Source organism: Carlito syrichta, unplaced genomic scaffold, assembly GCF_000164805.1.
Source record: "Carlito syrichta isolate Samal-C Ts95f unplaced genomic scaffold, Tarsius_syrichta-2.0.1 Scaffold82277, whole genome shotgun sequence".
NCBI lineage: Eukaryota > Metazoa > Chordata > Mammalia > Primates > Tarsiidae > Carlito > Carlito syrichta.
Genome location: NW_007026373.1, coordinates 216,440 through 238,991, shown reverse-complemented (window position 1 = coordinate 238,991; position 22,552 = coordinate 216,440). Strand labels below are relative to the sequence as shown.

General features: G+C 39.4%; 2 protein-coding genes across 4 annotated transcripts in view; one reads left to right on the top strand and one right to left on the bottom strand.

Annotated features, from left to right (window-relative positions):
* The window catches only part of CNTRL (centriolin), a 90,104-nt gene extending 85,037 nt beyond the window's left edge, over positions 1-5,067 (top strand). The window contains exons 40-44 of the mRNA XM_021711246.1: positions 1,316-1,582; positions 2,029-2,091; positions 3,116-3,322; positions 4,451-4,533; positions 4,983-5,067. Coding sequence (XP_021566921.1) covers positions 1,316-1,582; positions 2,029-2,091; positions 3,116-3,322; positions 4,451-4,507 — 594 coding nt within the window. The 3' untranslated portion in view covers positions 4,508-4,533; positions 4,983-5,067. The remainder of the gene's footprint in view (positions 1-1,315; positions 1,583-2,028; positions 2,092-3,115; positions 3,323-4,450; positions 4,534-4,982) is intronic.
* Positions 5,068-6,996: 1,929 nt separating this feature from the next.
* Positions 6,997-22,552, bottom strand: part of RAB14 (RAB14, member RAS oncogene family) — a 31,293-nt gene continuing 15,737 nt past the window's right edge. Inside the window, exons 4-8 of one of the 3 annotated variants that reach the window (XM_008055707.2) lie at positions 21,182-21,359; positions 15,822-15,888; positions 11,540-11,627; positions 11,151-11,181; positions 6,997-9,609 (exon numbers count right to left, since the gene is read on the bottom strand). In XM_008055707.2, the coding sequence (XP_008053898.1) occupies positions 9,432-9,609; positions 11,151-11,181; positions 11,540-11,627; positions 15,822-15,888; positions 21,182-21,359 (542 nt within the window). In that variant the 3' untranslated portion in view covers positions 6,997-9,431. The remainder of the gene's footprint in view (positions 9,610-11,150; positions 11,182-11,539; positions 11,628-15,821; positions 15,889-21,181; positions 21,360-22,552) is intronic. The other 2 variants (XM_021711251.1, XM_021711252.1) reach the window with 2 other exon arrangements.

The window sequence follows — 22,552 nt, the reverse complement described above, 5'->3', positions numbered from 1 at the left end:
GTCCGCGGGTTCGAGACCCGCTGGGCAGCGAGACCTCATCTCTACAATAAATCAAAAAATCAGCCGGGCGTGGTAGCACATGCCTGTAATTCCGGCTACTCGGAAGGCTGAGGCGGAAGGATCACCGGAGCCCAGCAGGTCGAGGCTGCGGTGGCCGGGAGCGGCCACTGCACTCCAGTCTGGGCGACAGAGTGAGACTCCAACTCGAAAAAAAAAAAAAAAAAAAAAAAAAAAAAAAAAAAGTGATGTCAGGACCACAAGCCTTTCGTGATTCTGGATGCCTCTGCACACTTGGTAGGGCGGTTAGCAGTAGGTGTGACTGTCATGTCTTCACTAAGCTCTTTATGGGGAGAGCCACAGAGCAGTCTCGGCCATCAAACCCAGGCGGTAACACTTTAGGAAACCTCAAGACTGCCTGAGCCACCAGATGCATCACTTGTAAAATGAAAGCATCGGGCCAGACCATCTCTGAGGCCTCTTCCAGCAATAGCATTTATAATCCAGATCACTTAGGACTTGTTTCAGTAAATGACCCTTTTCTCATTTGAGGTTTAATTACTATAGTTGCAGAGTGGGTACCACTGTGGTGCTTCGTAGAAATTCTCACATTTCTGAGCAGGAGGCATTTATCTCCATGTATTAATGAGGTAGCGGAGAATCAGAAGTTAGCTGACTTGCTCTAAGTTGTCCCGGTAATGTTTACAGGAAATGAGATTGGAGTCTAGCTCCAAAGAGATTGACTTCTGTAGAATAATTCACATTCAAGGTATCTTATGCACATGCTTTTCTTTGTTTCTTTTTTTGAGACAAGATCTCACTCTGCTACTCAGGTTGGAGAGCATTGGTGTGTTCCTGGCTCACTGAAGCCTTGAACTCCTGGGCTCAGGCGATCCTCCCATGTCAGCCTCCCAAGTAGCTGGGACTACAGGTGTGTGCCACTGCGCCCAGCTAATTTTTTGATTTTTTTTTTTTTTGTAGAAATGAAGGCTCGCTATGTTGCCCAAGCTGGTCTTGAACTCCTGGGTTCAAGCAGGCCTCTGTCTCAGCCTCCAAAAGTGCTGGGGTTATAGGCATGAGCCACTTGCCTGGCCTGCACATGCTTTTCTAAATGGAAGTTGCTCCAAACCAAAATGCCAATAAAACCATTTATTTGGTAGTTTGTCGATTCTTGAATATTTGAAAAATAACAAGTTTTTGCAGTTGTAGTCACCATAGTAGTAGTTGATACTTTAGATCTTTAGATACATGATACAGCTCAATTCCACGTAAGTCCTTCATTTTATACAATGGTATTTGACTCTGACTCACTCTTCAGATGGCAAACCAAAAGGATTTGGAGAGAAGACAAATGGAAATCAGCGATGCAATGAGGGCACTTAAATCTGAGGTGAAAGATGAAATCAGAACCAGTCTGAAGAATCTCAATCAGTTTGTTCCAGAATTGCCAGCAGATCTAGAAGCTATATTGGAAAGAAATGAAAACCTAGAAGGAGAGTTGGAAAGCTTGAAAGAGAACTTTCCATTCACCACGAATGAGAGACCTTTTGAAGAGAAACTGAACTTTTCCCAAGTTCACATAATGGTAAGGTTTATCCTGCTATTCTCTGGGCTTCATAGGATAGCCCACCTCCCCCAGCTAAGCTGAAAAACAGATTTGGGGTGGCCAGGCTGGTTGGCCCACACCTGTAACTTCAGCACTTTGGGAGGCCGAGGAGGAACGCTTGAGACCTGGACTTTTAGACCAGCCGAGGCAACATAGTGAGACACTGTCTATACAAAAAAACAATTATCCAGGCATGGTGGCACATGCTTGTGTAATCCTACCTACCAGGGAGGCTGAAGTGGGAGGATCACTTGAGCCGGGTTACAGTGAGTTATGTTCACACCATTACACCCCGGCGAGTGTAAAGCACTTGTCTCAGAAACAAACAGATTTGAGGGTGCTAGTATAGGAGTGGGTAAAGGCTGGTTGGCTCCCAGTTGCAGTATCTGGTGACTCATGATGTCTCCCTGTTCCCTTTGGAAAAGGATGAGCACTGGCGTGGAGAAGCCCTCCGGGAGAAACTGCGTCACCGGGAAGATCGCCTCAAGGTTGTCCTTTGAAACAAACCATACAAAAAACCAGTATGAGATAGCGGGCACACTGGGGAGAGTGGGGGAAATGCTCGCATCTGCTCGCTGCTCTCACTTCATGCCGTTGCAGCTGCCAGTAGTCTTACAGAGGCGCGGCTGAAACTCAGGGAGTCGCATCACACAGTAAACGCAGTCAGTGTCAAAACCACAAATTCTTGTGTTGAGTCCAGTGTTCTTTAACCTGTGTCAGCTGCTTTACCTCAACTAAAACTCACAGAACCTGTGTGTTTGGGACAGGAAATGGAGGCACAGTGATAAACTATAAGGATATCACAGGCCAGTGGGTGTGAGAGACATCAGGAGTGTTGGAGAAGGAGGCTTAGCATCAGAGAAATCGTTTGGCTCAGAACATGTTGAGATCCAAGGCCTGTGAGAAATTCAGGGAAGGGTGCTTATCTGTAGGCGGCTGAAAACAGGCGTCGAGGGTTTAGGGATCAGTGTTGACCTGGAGACTTGGGAGTTCCCAGTGCAGGTGGGAGGGAGCATCTTTGGGGAATAGCTGTGAGATGGCATGGGATGACAGAGTACAGCGCTGAGTACTGAATGGAGCCTGGTGACATCCAGCAAGTCTCCAGGTACATGTGGCTATTTACATTTTAACTAATTATAATCAAGTAAAAAATTCAGTTCTTCAGTTGCCACATTTCAAGTGCTCAATAGCCACACCTAGTGGCTACTATATTAACAGCTCGACATAGACATTCCCATCGTTGCATCAAGTCCCATTGAACAGAACAGTGTAGATCTGGAGGGGTTCATGTGAAGACCACAGCAGAGGCGAGAGCCAGAGAACAGTCTGGGGTTGAGTGAGATGCAGACACGAAACTAAGGCTTAGAATAAGAATACAGAGAAGTGCATTTCAGCAGCCACTCTTTACGTTCATCAGATTTGCCTGTCAAATATTCAATGTGAGGAAACTGAGCAGTAGTTCTGGTTCATTTCTCCTGTGTAAAACTCTAAATTTCATTGTGACACTTTCAGGCCCAACTTCGACACTCTATGTCCAAGCAAGCAGAAGTGTTAATTAAAGGAAAGCAGCAGACAGAGGGCACTTTACATAGTTTGAGGCGACAAGTGGATGCTTTAGGGGAACTGGTCACCAGCACCTCTGTAGACTCAACGTCGTCCCCCAGTCTGTCTCAGCTGGAGTCTTCCCTTGCGGAGGACTCTCAACCTGGACAAAGCCGGGTAAGCGGAAGCTCTTAACAAAGGGTCTCATCTACTGCATGGAAAGTACTTGAAAGCTTCGGAGTGTATAGTCTAGCGGAGACTCAGGGTATGAATACGCCACTCCAACTCTCTGGAAAACTTGTCTTAGCAAAGACTTTTTTTCTGGAAAAACTGGAATCAGCGGGTAGCTGTGGAAAAAGGGTAAGCTGATGGCTGAGGACATAGACTAGAACTGGAGGTTGGACACCTGGCAGGAAGTAATTCTACTACGAACGTCCTCCACTCCTGGATTTCCTTCGTTTCTCCTGTGAGACCAATTTGAGTCCTTGTTTAGTCTATCTCCCTGTATCTTGTCACTTGCATTCAGACAGTTTGAATGCTGACTTCTTAACTTACAAAAACTCTGAATTTCACAAAGGTTTCTTATGTTAGATTTATAAGGTTACTAATCATTTAGGAGGAACATGAACTATACTGTCAGAGGCAGATAATAGCTTCCATTTTTGAGTGCCTACTGCATGCACATACTAAACTGTACATGTATCATCTCATTTAATTTTTACATCCTGGCAGGTTGGAATTATCCCTTTATACAGCTAAAAAACTATATACAATGAAAAATGACTCGGTCAAGGACATAGCAAAAGACTTGGGGGTTGATCTATCTTTACAGAGCAGTATATCGTCATGGTTGAACCACAAGGAACATTCAAGGACAACTGCCTCTTTAATATGCCCAGGGTGGACAAGTTGCTTACCTAGGTCACACAGTTGATTAGCAGCAGAGCCAAGATTGGAATATGATTACCTTAACACCTTCTGTAGTGGGACCCAAGTCCAGTAAAGGCCACAATCATCATGGGCAGGGTTTAAGGATTGTGAGAGGCACTGGGCAGGCCTTGGCGTAAGGCAGTCCAGAGTTGTGAGAGAAGAGTGCATAGGGGTTAGGAGCTACGTTCAATCATCAGCTCAAGGTGGCAGCCAGAATTCAGGAGTTTTAAAGGCAATGTGTAATGGTCAGGGGCGAGATTGGCAAAATTGCGAGTCTGGGGTTGTAATCCAGGCCTACGTGGAATAGAAGCCTGAACTAAGTTAAAGTTGGGGGGCTGACTTCTGAGCATGACATTTTATCTCCCTTCTTTTCAGAGTTCCTTCCAAGTTCAACAAGGTCCATCAGCACAACTAGAGAATTACAGACACTGACACCATTCCCAGCTTCCTGCTCATAGGTACATGTTAGAGACCTTTTAACTAACACTTTTTATTGGAAGACCTTGAATTCTAGCAGTCTTAAGAAAAATAACCTTTTAGGCAGGGCATGATGGCTCATGCCTGTAATCCCAGTGCTTTGGGAGGCCAAGGCAGGAGGATCACTTGAACCCAGAAGTTCAAGACCAGCCTGGGCAACAACCAAAAAGTTTGCCAGGTGTGGTGGCATGCACCTGTAGTCCCAGCTACTAAGGAGGCTGAGGAGGAAGGATCCCCCGAGCCCAGGAGATCAAGGCTGTGGTAAGCCATGATGGTGCCAATGCACTCCAGTCTGGGTGAAAGAGACTTCCCCCACCCAAAAAAGTTTTAATGCTTTAAAATGCTTTCTTAATGGCTATTAGCCATCATGCTGTCTCTTAGTTCCACTGATTTAATTTCATGAATGTAATTCATCTTTTGTCTTCTATAGGGAAAGAATGGTTTGGCCACATGCAGAATACTGTCTTGTATAAAGATATCTGAGAATACCTTCTCTACTACCTCACTCACTTCATAATTAGAACGCGTTGGTTTTTATCAAGATCCAGTGAATTGAGAGCCTGAAACTCTACTGCATTTTGCTTGTACCATCAATGCTGAGGTTTTTGCAAATCACTTATACACATGGGAATAGTTGTATACAGTTGAAACCGAGTCCTAGGTGGCTGAGGTTTTATCTTTGGAATGTTTTGTTTTTATAAAACCACTGCTGACTTGTACTGTATTATTTGACTCTAAACTGGTAAGTCCTGTTACAAAGAAAAAGAATGTACTTAAACCCCTCTTTATTTATATAGTATCGAGTTATTTTTGAATTCTGCTTAAAATTTATTTTTCATATGAAAATAAAAGATACAATCATTGTGGGTCTGTTGTCATCTCTGACTTTACATTTCACAATCCAATCTATGGTCAAGCCATCACATTTTTACCTTAATTCCAAGAAAATAATCTTTTAGGTGGTTTTTGAACTTTTAATTCCAAGAAAATAATCTTTTAGGTGGTTTTCGAACTGTTACCTGGAGGCTAAAGTATGCCACACATATCAATTAATATATTTCATCATTTGGAAAATATCTATTATAAAACGAACACACTTCAGATGCATTTCCTTACCCCAAAACATTCTTTGGTTGAAAATTAGGAAAACTGCTTTGGAGAATATGACCCAATAATAAACTCCAATTATGTTCAGAACTACTATAACAGCTCAACTTCATTATTTTAAAAACAGTATCCAGCCAGGCTCAGTGGCTCAGCCTGTAATCCCGCGCTTCGGGAGGCTGAGGTGAGTGGATTGCTTGAGTCCACGGGTTTAAGACCCGCCTGGGCAACTTGGCGAGACCTCATCTCTACAATAAATCAAAAAATTAGCCGGGCGTTGGTAGCACACGCCTGTAGTTCCAGCTATTTGGAAGGCTGAGGCGGAAGGATCGCCAGAGTCCAGCAAGTCGAGGCTGTGGTGGCCAGGAGCATGCCATTGCACTCCAGTCTGGACAACAGAGTGAAACTCCAACTCAAAAAAAATAAAAAATAAAAACAGTATCAACTACTGTCACAATTGCAGAGTTATTCCTAAGGGAGTAAATATATAATAGATATGGTTTTAAAATATTCCCAATAACTCTTTTCCAGGCCACTAGATAGCTTTTGAGCCCAACAAGCATTATATCGTGTTACAATACAGTATAGCACAGTGCAGGAATCCTTCACCACTGAGGTTTCTAGCCCACAATTTATTAATTCATAGTAAGTTCTAGAAGAAATCTTCCAAAACAAAATTTGTTTTCTGTATTTACATTCTCTTTTGTTTCACTTTCCCAAATGTCAGCAAAATGCTTAAAGGCCTGGCCTATTCACAATTATTAACATCCTTCAGGGGACACAATTTTCTGGACCTGTGTTCAACAAGGGCAAAAAACCTTTTAAGTTGCCACATGAACCCTCTATGTATTCCCACACAAACATAATGGATGGTAATTATTTAGTTTTGTCTCCTGTTTAAATCACCCTTAAAGGAGTGGACGTATGTGCAAAAAGGTTCTCAAAAATTATGGTCTTGGGGAATTAGAGAAGGGAGGCAATGTTTAAAGCCAAACACCTGGCTTCAAAACTCCAAAGAAATTTTACTACCTCTAACTAGTATGTATACACCACAAAAAAAAAAAAAAAAAATCAAGGTTACTGCATCAAACACTTTATTATCCATGAAAATAATACTTGAACATTGTACTGGAATGTCTAATGCATAAATAGTTCCAAGTACCAATTACTAATCAGAGGGCCTCCTCATAGGTGCAAGGGCAACGAGTAACCTAGGGAAGCAGGTGACCCGTACAAGCAGTGAGCTCTCATGGATTAAAAATTAAAAGGATTTCACATTCTTCCCAAAGTGTACTGCCTAACGTCTGGCACACAGATATTACAATATGACAATTTGCTTCTCTATTTCTGAGCACCCAAGTTTATTATAGGGGATAACACATGCAAATAATAGAATCTGGCTCCAAGTACAGTCAAAGGAGAACACTATCAGTCACCAAATGTGCTGATCTTAACACTGGAAAAGGCTGACAAAACATTTGAAGGGTGATGCAAACACAAAGATAAAACTGTAGCTTGATTCCCTATGGATATGGTTTTATAATGCTACATGTCGACTTCTTTATACAATGAATAAGGACAGTTCTGCAATTAAAAACTGACAACTTATGTCAAATAATTTTCACCCGAAGAAAATAAACCCTATTATAGTTCAGAAAATAATGCAACCAATTTTAATTTAATCTAGATACAGGTACTTTATTTACAAATATTTAGATTAATAGCATTTTGTTACATCAAATGAAGAGTACAGCAGTCTGAATAAATCCTTCTGTCACAAAAACAATAAGACCCACTGTAACTAACTTTGGGAATCAGGGTATTGCACCTAAACAAGCCGCAGTCTTTCGTTTGTGATTGCTACCTTATATCCCAATGGATGGTTTGTTTTGTTTTGTTTTGTAAATATACACACACACCAGCAGGTCATGGTCCCTGGGTGAATTCCTTGTGATGCAACAGTGTAAGCAAAATGGATCACTGTAAGTCTTTAACATATACCAGTCTACTCCAGAAATCTTATTTTTTAAAAAAAGTTAAACAAAGACAAAAATAAAGATGAGTGCACAAATTAACCAAATCCTATTTTCTGCACATTCCAGTTTTGGCTTTTATTTAACATTGACTATACAATACTCTGGTACTACCCACATGTTTACAACCCAGAAAGATGTACTTTTACGTTAGTGTCTGTAAAGAGGGATTTAAAATGTGTATTTTAAACACAACAGTTTAGTGCATTTTATGTAAGATGCTGAGGCTTACCTATCCTACTTCAAATAACTTCTCAATTCCCAGCCACTGAACCATAAACTCAGTTAAAAATCAACCAACAGAAGAACTTAGTAGAACATATGTCTGTTGTCTAAAGAAGATTGTTTTTCGTGCTATACAGTATTATTTCAGTGGCCAGACCACCTAGTGCAAAGTAATAACTTACTTTGCATCAGCACAAGCACTTGCCTTTAGAAACACTTTCCCTTTTACAAAACAACTTATGCCAACATGACATAAAATAGCCCCTCATACTACGAACACAAGGGATACTCTTAAATCGTTTCACGTAGTGTTAAAAATGCACAATTTAAAATCCCTTAACAGCAGACCGCGGTTCTGGCTGTCCAGTTCAGAATCTGACCATTTCAAGAAGATAAGGTATAAAAGCTTAAAATGTGCAATAATAAACCCAGCCTTTTTTCTTTTTCTATACAGTAAGGCAAGAATGCAGCCTGTAATGCAGAACGTTTACTAAAAGAGAAAAGCAGGTTAGCACATTGTCAATTGCACAAGAACAGTTAAGAAAATCAGCAGGTAAGCCACAGTGCAAAGATGGAACAGAATCTGCTAGTGTTAATCCTCTGACTCTAGGAGCTCTTTCCAGCATAATGTCCCAAACACTGCCAGCACCAAGGGGTGGAGCCAGTACGACTTGTGAACTGCAGTTGTGTCTATTTCCTTGTGTGAAATGGAAGGGAGTAACATGGTCACATATAGGTCATACTGTACAAACTGGTATTTTATACTGTTCCAATGCCAGTAATCAATTTATTTTCTTCATTAAAATAATATACACAGAATGTATTGTTAGTTTGATTCCTTCAAATTTTATACATATTTACTTTCTGTTAAAGAGAAAAGGATAAAGTGGTGTAAAAAAAAAGGATAAAGCTATTAATTAAGCACAAGAGAAAAGATAAATGGATACTTTCCCTGTGTAAGGCTAAGACAGAAGCAAATCTCGTCAAGAAAAATGCCATCCACACAACAGGGAATTTACCCAACAAAAAGAAAAAACATAAGCAGTAACAGAACCCCTTTTCTACCATCAGAAGTCATTTCACAGCAATAAACTTATTGGTTACAACAGACATACTTGAACAGTTAAAGATGGGGAGAAAGGCTTAAAATACCATCAAATTAAACCGTACAGTGAGACAAAAGCCTTGCCAAAGAGGGAGGGTAAAAATCATGAAGTCCAGCATCAGTGCTCAGTTTAAATCATATATTCGTGACATACCTATCACGAGGACAAGGGGAAAAAAAAGTCTAGATTTACCATGCAGGAGAGATTTATTACTCTACTTGCCTTTGATAACCTGATTACATCTAGTTGTTTAGCAGTTTAGTACTGTGTTAAACTGTTTTTACAACAGAGTTTTGTTTTTTTTTTTAATTAAACCCAGTAAGATGTACAGAAGACAATGAGGCAGTCAAAAGTACTGCTTCCAACAGACAGAGGTGAAAGGTCAAATGAGGGGCCACGGCAAAGAGATCACTAGCAGCCACAGCCTTCTCTCTGGGGTTGGGGTTCACTGGTTAGTCGGCCTCCCTGAGGGGCTGAAGGTTTGTGTTGTACACCAGACTCGGCAGCATTCAGATCCAGGCTTCCATCCTGAATGTTCTGATAGATTTTCTTGGCAGCCTCAAGGAAGGCATCTTCTACATTCTCTCCCCTAAGAGACAATTAGCAACTTTATTCAAGAACCACAGCTTTCTACAAAAGTTAAGACATTATACACTGACCTTTTGCTAACCTTTAGTCAACTGCCATGATGTCTTCAACTTAGCCACTGTCATCTAATAAGAGATTACCAGAAGACTGAGCTAAGAGAACAACATGGAAAAACATTTTCTATGGAAAGCATATGTATACACACACACATACATGGTATTAAGAGCCTTTTCTAAAAATCCTATTTGGATGACTATATATGTTCTAATCATTAAAATGTTGTATGTTAATACAGAAGTTGACAGTTGAAATAGGCTATTTCTGGGAAACAGAAGCTCTTTTCGATTTCTCCAAACAGAAATAAAATCTCTCCAAATATGCTGAAAAGGATTTCAAGATGTGTATGGGCCGATTACTCAAACATGAATTGTGCTGTTTTTATCATGTGATGTGACATAGTTATGTGTAATTAGCCATGTTCACTTTTCTTTGGACTAACAGCACAGCTGAGGCGAAACAAAAATTGGTTAGCCTCTTCTCACAATTACAAGGAATTACTGGATTAATAAATGAAGAACTATAATGGGAATACTATAGGGTTCTAATACTGGGCATGAAAGAACAGTAAGAAAATGTCCATTATGCTTCTGAGTAGACAACCGACATCTCCCTAAACCATACTTTTTAGCGTGATCTTAAGTATGTGAAGAACATGCAGTCCAAGCTTCTGTCTGCTTCTTTTCCCAAACTGGGAAAAGTCAAACACTTTGGAAATGTAAACAGTTTCACTTATCAACCTGGGTTACCAATGAGCATACTCAAGGTACAATATTTTTTAAGTTATAAAAATTCATATTATTTTGAAATGTGAAAAATTAAAGGGATGTTCACTCGCTATTCTTCCTGCCATAAGCTTTACATACTTATATAAGGAAGGACCCCAAAAAACCCCGGTATTTATTAAAAACTGTGTATTTATTCTTACATGTTTAAACTTCAGTCACCTTTGAAGTACTCTCCCTTTGATGCAATACACCTATCGAGATGCTTTTTCTATTGCTCAAATCTTTTTGATAACTTTTAGTGCTTCTGTCCTTTTTTGTCTTACCTCTTCCACACTGGCAAAACATTTCCCTTTGAAGACTTTTCATCCAGGGAAAACCAAAAAAAGTCACTTGAGGCAAGATCAGGTGAACAGGGTAGGGTACGGGGGTCATGCCGTTTTTGGTTAAAAACTGCTCAACACCAGCACAGTATGAGTAGATGTACTGCCATGGTGTAAGAACCAGCTACACGTTTGCCACAACTTGGGATGTTCTTCCACAAATTGTTATGCAACCTTCTCAAATCTTTCAGACAAAAACTTTAGTTGACCATTTGATCCCGAGGAACAAATTCTGGGTACTACAAGGGGCCCACCCTCCAAAAGGTAATTGTGAATTTTTCTGGGTCCCTCCTTGTATACATTACACACTTTTCATACATATGGTTCTACTTTGAGTAACTTAATAAATTGAAATGATTTATTTTAGCCATACTTACGTTTTTGCACTTGCTTCAAGGAACAATAAGCCTAAAAATAAAATGCAGATTATAATTAGGACATTTCAAACTAATTCACAAGGGCACTTCCTTATTATCATCTGAATAAAAGTTTCCCATCACCTTTCAGTACTACTACCATAGCATTTTATGAAAAAGTATGTATGTCTGAGATGGAAAACATCTTTATATTTGTCATTAAATAACTGTACTGCTCCCAATAAAAATCTCATAGAATTAGAAACATATTTTGTTACTTCCTCATGTTTGAGATTTTTTTGAGCAGTCTGCATTAAAAAGAATTGTCAAATAATCTGCAGTATCAAACTCCCACCTTTCCTTAGAAATTCTCCCAAGTATGAACATCAAGTCTTAAAAAAAAAACCCACCATTTTCTTCAGCAAACTGTTTGGCTTCTTCATATGTGACATCTCGCTGTGCCTCCAAATCTGCTTTGTTTCCTATGAGAATTATTACCTAATTTGTAATCAAAAGAAAAATATCTTAAAACCAAAGCAGTCATTTAAACAAAACATACAAATTCTAAAATCCAAAAATCTTGATAGAAAAAAAATCTAAGGCTCAAAAGAAAACCAAGCATAGCAATTACCCACCAGACAGGATATGGATTCATAAAGTCATTAGTACTAAGAAGGATCTTGGCAATCATCTATTACAGGGGTTGATAAACTTCCTATAAAGAGCAGACAGTATATTTTTCAGGTTTGTGGGCCTCATATGGTTTCTGTTACATATTCTTCCTTGCTGTCTGTTTTTGTTGTTTTTAAACAACCCTTAAAAAAAAATGAAAAACAGCCGAGCTTGGTGGCTCAGCCTGTTATCCCGTGCTTTGGGAGCCTGAGGTGGTGTATTGCCTGAGGCCGCGGGTTCAAGACCTGCCTGGGCAACTTGGCAAGACCTCATCTCTACAATAAATAAAAAAATCAGCCGGTTATGGTAGTGCATGCCTGTAATTCCGGCTACTCGGAAGGCTGAGGCGGAAGGATCACCGGAGCCCAGCAGGTCCAGGCTGCAGTGGCCAGAAGCAGCCACTGTACTCCAGTCTGGGCGACAGAGTGAGATTCCAACTCAAAAAAAAAAGAAAAATTATTCTTAGTTCGCAAGTCATTAAGAAACAGGCTATGGGGCCAAATGTTTACCCACAGGTTATACTTTATTGACACCTGGTCTAGTCCAAAGATTATGATTTATCTGGAGTAAGATTACTAAGAGTTCATGGACAAGATCCAGGACAACTGTGAATGCTCTGAAATTAAGCACAAAATACTGTAAACATGGACTTTCCTGGGGGAAAAAGATTCACAGCTTCTATCAGATTTTCAAAAGGTTTCGAGACCCTTAAAAATTCTTTTTTTTTTTTTTTTTTAAACCACTAGCTCTGTAGTTCTGGCTACTTGAAAGGCTGAGGCGGAAAGATCGCTGGAGACCAGCAGATTGAGGCTGCGGTGACTGGGAGCGTGCCACTGCACTCCAGTCTGTGAGACACAGTGAGACTCCAACTCAAACAAACAAAACAAAAAACTACTAGCTCAACTCCTTCAGGCAATACATAAGAAAATTAAAGCTCAAATAAGGCAAAGGGACTTGCCAAAGGTCATTTAGTGAGTCAGTGGTAGGAGGACATTAGAATCCAGGTAGAAAATTCTAACTGTGACCTTCAGACAAATACTGGCCTACCTCATACTATCATCAGGCAGGGCTAAATTTATAGTAACTGGTAAGGGTACACATACACAGCAAGTTCAAATCCAAGGCAAAATATCACACACACATATGCACTTGGAAATCACTTATACAGGTAAAGTTAGGCCAAAGTTAAACGCAGCTCTGCAGTTATAAGAAAAAACTACTTAGCCTTGGGAAATACCAAAGGGCTCTGGCCTTTAATTGGGGAGGTGGAAGTGAGGGGGTTATGGACAAACTGTCTCCGTATATATGTAAGCTTATCTGACACCCACTAGTAAAATCTCTCCCTCCTTTCCCCTTCCAAACAGATATGGCAATCCAGATATAGATACTTTAAAAGGTTATTTCCACTATTAACTTTTTTTCATGTGAAATTAAGCTCCTGGCTTTTCCATTTTCAAAAAATTATGTCCAATAAACTAAATAACCATTTAAATCTGAATGTAACCTTGTGTGAGGTCAGTTAAGTAGCACAAAAGTGAACGTTCTTCCATTAGTGTGGACAAGTACCCACTGTAAAAGGAAGGAAATTTTCATATATAGCACACTAGTCATTTAAAGAATAAAATAATGACATTTAAGGAAATCAGATGATAAAAAATCAAGTCTGGTAGTCACAATGGCCTAGCACTGGGCCATTAAAAAACAGGTGGGCGCGGTGGCTCACGCCTATAATCCTAGCACTTTGGGAGGCCGAAGTGAAAGGACTGCCTGAGCCCATGGGTTCAAGACCAGCCTGGGCAACTTTTGTGAGACCTCATTGCTACAATAAATCAAGAAAAATTAGCCAGGTGTGATGGCTAATTTTCCCAAGTCGTTCCAGCTACTTGGAAGGCTGAGGAAGAAGGATCGCCTGAGACCAGAAGGTCAAGGCTGCAGTGGCCATGAACGTGCTACTGCATTCCAGCCTGAGTGACAGAGTGAGACTCCTACTCAAAAAATAAAATAAAATAAAATAAAATAAAACAAAACAAAACAGGTACTCCAAACAGGAAACACTGCCTCCCCTCCCTATGAATTTCCAAACAAGGCTTCCTATCTCCCTGAAAGGGGATCCATAAAGTTGCACGCTAATTACACAGAGGTACAAAATATACTAGCAACAAAACGAGAAAAATACACAACTTCTACACAGAAATCAAAGCCAACATTATAGAAAATATAGCATGTAAGCTGGATCTTAAGAGAATTTTTTTCTCTTTCAAAGATCTGGTTAGATTTCAAAGGGCATGAATGAGGCAGGAAGGACATGATTAATGTTTTAATTAAATTCCTCCATGGATTCTCTAAAATAAGTTTTGTTTTTTAACATTTTACCTGAAATAACTATAGAGTCACAGACACTTACAAAAAATAACATTGAAGTGCTGTGTATCCTTCACCAAGCTTCCCCAACGGTAGCGACTCACATAACTAGTGTACTTTTAAAAACCAGGAAACTGTACAGTCTACAGCCCTTATTCAGATTTCACAGTGTTTACATGGTTTCACGTATGTGCATGCAGTTCTATAAACTTTTATCCCATGTACAGATATGTGTAATCATAATCAGGACACAGAACAGTCCCATCGCTAAAAAGAAGCTACTATGTGCTGCCCTCTCTATAGTTAAGCACTCCCACCCTCCACTGCTATCACCTCTGGCAACCACTAATGTATTCTCCATCTCTGATATTTTGTCATTTTGAGAATGTTTTGTAAAAATCATACAGTATGTAACCTTTTGAACCTGGTGCTTTTTACTCAGCACAACACCCTTGAGACTCATCTCAAGTTGTTGCACATATCAGTAATTCATTCCCAAGTATGGTTCAGCAGTATTCCACTGTAAGGATGTACCAAACCCTTTAACCATTCGTCAGTCAGGTTGCGAAATAGCTGAGTTGCTTCCAGTTTTTGGCTTTTGCAAGTAAAACTGCTATGGACACCTACAGTGGGCTTTATGTGATAATGGAAATGAAAATTTCAGGCAGAGTCTCCAGCATAACAGGCAAATGATGTTACCTGACTCTCAATATGATTAAACTGTTCTTCCCTGATAAAAGCTAATCTTACACTGAGATTATATATTTACTGAAGCAAGCCTCTGCCAGGTGGTGGGGGTATAAAGCGTAGTGTGACACAGGCCTTGCTTCTTGAGAAACTCAGTCAGTCACAGCTCTGTGCCTTTCCTGGAGTACCCTCAACAACATCTACCGAAACCCTACCCCTCAAGGACCAGCTCAAACACCATTCCTCTGTAAAGCTGGTTGCTCTCCACATGGCACTGATCACCTGGGCTCCCCCAGTACTGCATCAACCACCCTATTTCTGATCATACTGCAATCTGCTTTGCAACATGGTTATCTGCATACCTGCTGGTCCTCTCCCTGCTAGACTATAATCTCTTGGGTACTAAGACCCACATTTGTCTTTGTATACTGCAGAGTCTAGTATGTAGCTGACCTTTAAAATCTCAATAAATATCTACTCAGTCTGGTTAAGAAGATAATGTCTTAAAGCATGCAGAATCCTTTTATTTTTAATTGAAATTTTTCTATTTAATCTTCTTCCTTCTCTAATTGAAATTTTTTCTGAAATAATTATAAATTCACATGCATTTGTAAGAAGTAATACTTCTTGTACACTATGCCCAATTTTCTCAAATGTTAACACTTTATGAAATGGATACAGGTCCCTTTTAAAATTCTAATTCCAAACTTCATACGCTCTATTTGATATGAGATCACCACCACTGTATTCATAACTTTTTTTAAACCACAAACATGAACAAAAAAACTAAGTATAATAAAATGCAAAACCTTGGACAACCAGAACTGAAAATTTTCAATTAATTGAAGAATAAAAATAAAGATTATCTCATTCTTAGTATTCAAATACAAAAATCTCACGAGTAAATGGCTTTCCCTTTTGGATTAGCTTAAATCTTAATTTTTCTGTATAATAAGATAACATTTAACTTACAGTATTTGGATTGGTGAGATTCCTTGCATCTGTCAACCAGCTGCTTAAGTGGTTATACGTACTTCTTCTGCAAAAATTAAAGTTTAAATCTGTGACTGTCACATAGTTACAGAAAAGAAACTTTAACAAATATCGAAAATAAATACTTTAGCAGACCCCAAAGGACATTTTGCTTTAACTAGACAGTTACTCTGAAGAACATTTGTGAAATACAATCACACCAAAAAACTAGCCAAACTCGTAATTTTAAAACAAATAATTCAATATCCAAAAACTTTGCTAATTACATGTCAGGAGTAAATTGTTTACATTAAAAAGCATACCAGCCGGGCTCGGTGGCTCAGCCTGTAATCCTGTGCTTTGGGAGGCTGAGGTGAGTGGATTGCCTGAGCCCGTGGGTTCGAGATCCGCCTGGGCAACTTGGTGAGACCTCATCTCTACAGTAAAAATCAAAAAATTAGCCAGGCACAGTAGCACGCGCCTATAGTTCCAGCTACTTGGAAGGCTGAGGCAGAAGGATCACCGGAGCCCAGCAGGTCAAGGCTGCAGTGGCCAGAAGCCACTCCAGTCTGGGCGACAGAGTGAGACACCAACTCAAAAAAAAAAAAAAAAAAGCATACCATAAGGCTGGGCACCATAGCTCAAGCCTGTGATCCCAGCACTTTGGGAGGCTGAGGTGAAAGGATTCCCTGAGCTCAGGGGTTCGAGACCAGCCTGGGCAACTTGGCAAGACCTCATCTCTACAATAAAGCAAAAAATTAGCTGGGCATGGAAACGTGGGCCTGTGGTTCTAGCTACTTGGAAGGCTGAGGTGGAAGGATCACCTGAGCCCAGCAGGTGAAGGCTGCAGTGGCCATGAGTGTGCCATTGTACTCCAGCCTGGGCAACAGTCAGACACCAACTCCAAAACAAAAACAAAAACAAAAACATACCACAACAGACCAAGAGGCAAGCAAGAAACAACACAGAAAAGTGAAAGAAAACTCTGAACTCAGAATTTTCAACATGAAGGCAAAACTAACATTATTTTCATATCGTTCATTATTTTTATATCGTCGTGTTTTGTCAAACACAAGACAAAGTAGTACCAAAATGCCTAACCAATGATAGTCAATGAAAAACATTTTTTGCATGTCTTTATATTTTAATTTCAATTAGAAATCAAGATAGTCACACTATTATAAGCTGACACACAATTCATGTTTCCTTAATAATTTATTTTATATCTTTATTTTTTTTTGAGTCAGAGTCTCAGTGTACAGCCCAGGTTAGAGTGCCGTGGCACACTCATGACTACTGCAGCCTCAACCCGCTGAGTCTCAGGCAATCCTTCCACCTGTCTTCCAACTAGCTGGAACTATAGGCACGTACCACCACACCTAGCTAATTTTTTTATTTGTAAGGATGAGGTCTTGCCAAATTGCCCAGGCTGGTCTTAAACCCCTGTGCTCAGGCAATCCTCAACTCTGCCTCCCAAAGTGCTGGTATTACAGACATGAACCACCACACCCAGCCCTTAATAATAATTTAAAGAGCAAGCTAAATACAACAGCATAAAAATGGGCTTTAAAAAGGCCTTTAATACATTTGACTGGAAATTCAAGTCTCCAGATATGAGAAAAAGTTTATCCTTTGTACTCTTATTTTCCAGGCAGCTAAATTATTTTGGGATTAAGGCTGTCCTATCTCTCAACTTTCTCCAAGCAAAAGTTTAAAACTCATGGGCTCATTTGCACAAACCAAGTAGACTCTAAGATGGCAAACAAACTCAAATAATTTACAATACTATACAGAGTAGAATTTATCAAAGGAGTCAAGATAATACAATTCTGCAGTTAAAAACATTTCTGATTTATAAACTCATAGAGCTTTAATCCACCTTACTCATTTAACATGTGAGGAAACAGAAGAGCTAAATGAAGTCAAACTCAGGCTTGGAACCCTTTTACACATACCACAGGCCTTCCAAGTATTTCTACTTTAGCTCTATGAATATACCTCCCACAATCTCACTGCCAATGTTCATAGAATACATAAAATATATAATCCTTTCCCAATGAGAATGGAAAAGAACTTCTTGCTCAGACTCTTTTTCATGCTAGATATTATGCATAAACCACCACTTAAATGCAAAAAAGGAGTCAAATCTACCAAAATAGCACCTTTCTCCCCAATGTTTTAGAATTTTCTAGGTAAACAATAATCAAATATCATTTTTTGTTTATTTGTTTGTTGTTTGTTTTTTGAGTTGGAGTCTCACTCCATCACCCGGCCACCGCAGCCTTGACCTGCTGGGCTCCGGCGATCCTTCTGCCTCAGCCTTTCAAGTAGCTGGAACTACAGGCGTGCGCTACCACGCCCAGCTAGTTGTTTTATTTATTGTAGAGATGAGGTCTCACCAAGTTGCCCAGGCGGGTCTCGAACCCATGGGCTCAGGCAATTCACTCACCTCAGCATCCCAAGGCGCGGGATTACAGGTTGAGCCACCGAGCCCGGCAAATATCATTTTTTAAAAGCGCAAGCCTTATCACTGTTCAATTATCTGTTTTAGTGGTATACCATGATTTTATACAACAGGTATGGTTTATTTTATATGCAAAAACCTTAAGTCAGTCCACACATTTATAATCATTTTGATGAATTTTAAAATTTTAAAGCTGTCAGGGAGAGTAAACATCCTAACTACTATAGTATCAAGATCATGTAAATCATATTATTTACATGTACCGTAACTTCAATGATTCTGGTAATTGTTATATTATTAATTTAAAATTCACTGTCCCTATAATTTTAAATCTGTAAGTATCACTAGTCTTAAAAAAAGTACTAAAATACTCCTAGATTTATCAAATCAATATGGCAAAAACAACTGTCATGAAAGCTGTCAATTTAGAAAGGCATCTGTAACAACAGGTTAATGTAGGCTGGGCTCGGTGGTTCAGGGCTTGGTGATTCAGCCTGTAATCCTGCGCTTTGGGAGGCCAAGGTGAGTGAACTGCCTGAACCTGCGGGTTCGAGACCCGCCTGGGCAACTTGGCGAGACCTCATCTCTACAATAAATAAAAAAATTAGCCGGGCATGGTCGCGCACGCCTGTAGTTTCAGCTACTTGGAAGGCTGAGACGGAAGGATCGCCGGAGCCCAGCAGGTCGAGGCTGCGATGGCCTGGAGCGGCCACTGCACTTCAGTCTGGGTGAAAGAGTAAGACTCCAAATCTAAAAAAAAAAAAGAATAGGTCTCACCAAGTTGCCCAGGCTGGTCTCAAACCCCTGGGCTCAGGCAATCCTTTTACTTCCACCTCCTCAAGTGCTAGGATTATAGGCATGAGTCACCATGCCCGGTTTTAATGTAATTTAGTTGTTTTCAGAAGTTGTGCACTGTTTACCATCATCTAGTTCTAGAACATTTTCATCATCCCAAAGAGAAACCCTGTACCCACTAACCACTTAGAAGTTACTCCCTATTCCCTGGCAATCCACTTTCTGTCTCTATAAATTTGCCTATTTTGGATATTTCATATATGGAATCATACAGTGTATGTTTTTTGTTTCTGGCTTCTTTCTTTTAGCACAATGTTTTCAAAGTTCATCCATGTTGTAGCATGGATCAGTATTTCTTTTCTTTTTTATAGCTGAATAACATTCCATTGTACACATATATCGCATAGTGTTTACCCGTTCATCAGTTGATGGACATTTTGGTTGTTTCCTGCTGAAGTGCCTTTTTTTTTAAGATAGGGTCTCAATCAACTGCCCAGGATGGAATGCAGTGACACAATCATCACTCACTGCAGTTTTGAACTCAAGACTCAAGCAACCCTCCTACCTTAGTCTCTTGAGTGGCAAAGACATAGGCACATGTCACCACACCAGGCTAACTTTTTAAATTTTTTGTAGAGATGAGGTCTTGCTATGTTGCTCACTGGTCTCGAATTCCTGGCCTCAAATGATCCTCCTGCCTCGGCCTTCCAAAGTGCTGGGATTATAGGTATGAGCCACACTGCACCTGGCCTTGATGACTTGAATTTGACCAAAAGTATTTACTATGCTTAAAATGTACATTTAACAGTAAAAACAAATACATTCTTAGCATACATCACCATATTTAAATTTTATTAATGAATTTTATTAATAATTAATTTTATAATTATGTGATGTCTTCAGAAATGCATTCCTCACAAAAATGATATAGTTCTGCATAGATGGCTAGGTTCATTCCCATAATACTAGGTACTGATCATTTTCCTGATTGCCTGGTTATATTGAAAAGCATTAAGACTTGTTTCACTATGTTTTGCCCTGAGACCACCAAATTCTAGAATCTACTGAACCTTTAAGTACTGTAATTATAATCAGCCACTATCTTTATTCTAAGGCAGCATTTCCCAAAGTGTGTTCCTCAATAAAATAAGCTTACAAAATACCAAATTAAGCAAAGTTATACAGCAAAGAATTTGTTTATTCTCAGGGTCCTAATGCTAATGTGCATTGTGATGCTTCAAGAGAACAATATAAAGCACTTCCCCTAAGAAAATACGCTTTAAAGTCTAATTATCACTTGATTCTACTGACTCATCTCTTACCCCCAAAAGGGAATGTCATACTGCTTTTCACTGGTGCTTTACATCAATATGAAAGGTTATCCAGTTCATTTTCTAGCTTACACTGAACAAACAGCACAGTGTCTGATGAAGTAGCACAGTTTTCCATGTTTTCCAAAGTCAAACCTTTATATACAGTACCATTTTGTTACTTTATATCAAGTGTTTTGAATTTCTAGTAATAGCCATGTTGAAATAAATTTAAAGCTACTGCATGAAGTACTTGAAATCACCTCAATTCATTTCAGAACAAAAAAGAATTTAAGTAAATGAACAATTAAATACTAAGACATCTTCAGATGCAAGCATAAACCTTTTTACAATCTTCCATGAGAGATTAGCAAAACTACTCAATTCTTTGGCCTTAGTCTAAGAGAATGCAAGCTTTACACTAGAGACTAAACAAAGTAATTCCCCAAGACTTGCTTTATTTCTAGTGAAGTAAAAAGAAAAAGTTCTGTATTAAAAAAAAGTTATTTATCCTCAAATAATTCAACTGACGCTGCTTTTCACAACTATATTCTTCTCTTAGCTTAACCCAACATCTCTCTAAATTTTTCTTCCACCATACCAGCTTTAAGAAAACCAATGTGTTATATTAAGTTTTACACAGCAACTCAGAAAAGAAACCATGAATTCCAAATAAGTTCATTTACAGTCACACAATTACAAGCTAACGAATTCTTAAGTCAATTTTTTCAATGACCCAAAGCATATTTATTTTCCCAAGTATAAAGGTGGAAAAATTATGAATCTCTTACCTAGTGATATCATAGACCATAAGAGCTCCTGCAGCTCCTCTGTAGTAGCTTCGTGTAACAGCCCTAAACCGCTCCTGTCCTGCTGTATCCCAAATCTGCAGTTTGATTTTTTGGCCACTAACTTCAATTATTCTTGTACCAAATTCAACACCAATTGTGTGAGGACAATCAGCCATAACTGTTATGGAGAGAAAAAAAAAAAATGTAACATCCCAACTTTCAGAAATCTCCAAATTAAGACCAGTCAGGGAAAACCCACTAAATAAACAAATTACTTATTAATACTCACAGGCTATAAATAGACTAAAGCTACCACTGGGGGGAAAAAACTAGCAGGGACCCAAAAGTAAGAAGTTAGAGAAATGTAACTGCACTAGAACTGGGGTCAGTAAACTTCTGGAAAGTACTAAAAAAATTTTAATTTTTGTAGGCCAAACAGTCTGTCACAACCACTCAACTCTGCCACTGAAGTATAAAAGCTGCCACTGACAATATGTAAAACAGATATGGTTGTGTTCCAACAAAATTTTATTTACAAAAACAAGCAGTGGACTGGATTTGGTCCACTGGCCACAGTTTACTGCACCTGGATTAAAAGAATGTTAGGTAAAAATAAGGATTTTAAGAAACTCTTCACAATATCAACATTATACCACTTAGCCTTCTGATAATCATTATCTATAACAAATCAATCAATGATCTTGGGGACTCCAAGAGTTGTCAAACAAATTTTAATCCTAGAAAATATTATCAGAATATCAAAGAAAATCATCATATTTAATGTATACCTTTTTTTTTTTTAAGAGTCAGGGTCTTGCTCTGTCATCCATGCTGGAGTACAGTGGCATGATCATGGCTTATTGTAACTTTGAAATCTTGGGCTCAAGCAATCCTCCGGCCTCAACCTCTCGAGTAGCTAGGACTACAGGTGTGCACCACCTTATCTGGCTAATTTTTTTTTTTTTTTTTTTAAATAAGGACAGAGTATTGCTGTGTTGCCCAGGCTGGTCTCAAACTCCTGGCCTCAAGTCATTCTTGCACATCAACCTCACAAAGCACTGGGATTACAGGAATGAGCCACTACACCTAGGCAATATACACTTATTCTTATACAATGACAAGTTATAAGTGTCTAAGCCAGTAGGACAAATCTATTAGTCCCTTCCTTCTAATCAGGCCACTTAAAACCTAAACCACTATTTTCCAATACAAGTACAGACCTGTATACATAAAAAGCTGGGAGCGGCCACTGCACTCCAGTCTGGGCAACAGAGTGAGACTCCATGTCAAAAATAAATAAATAGGCTGGGCTCGGTGGCTCAGCCTGTAATCCCGCGCCTTGGGAGGCTGAGATGAGTGGATTGCCTGATC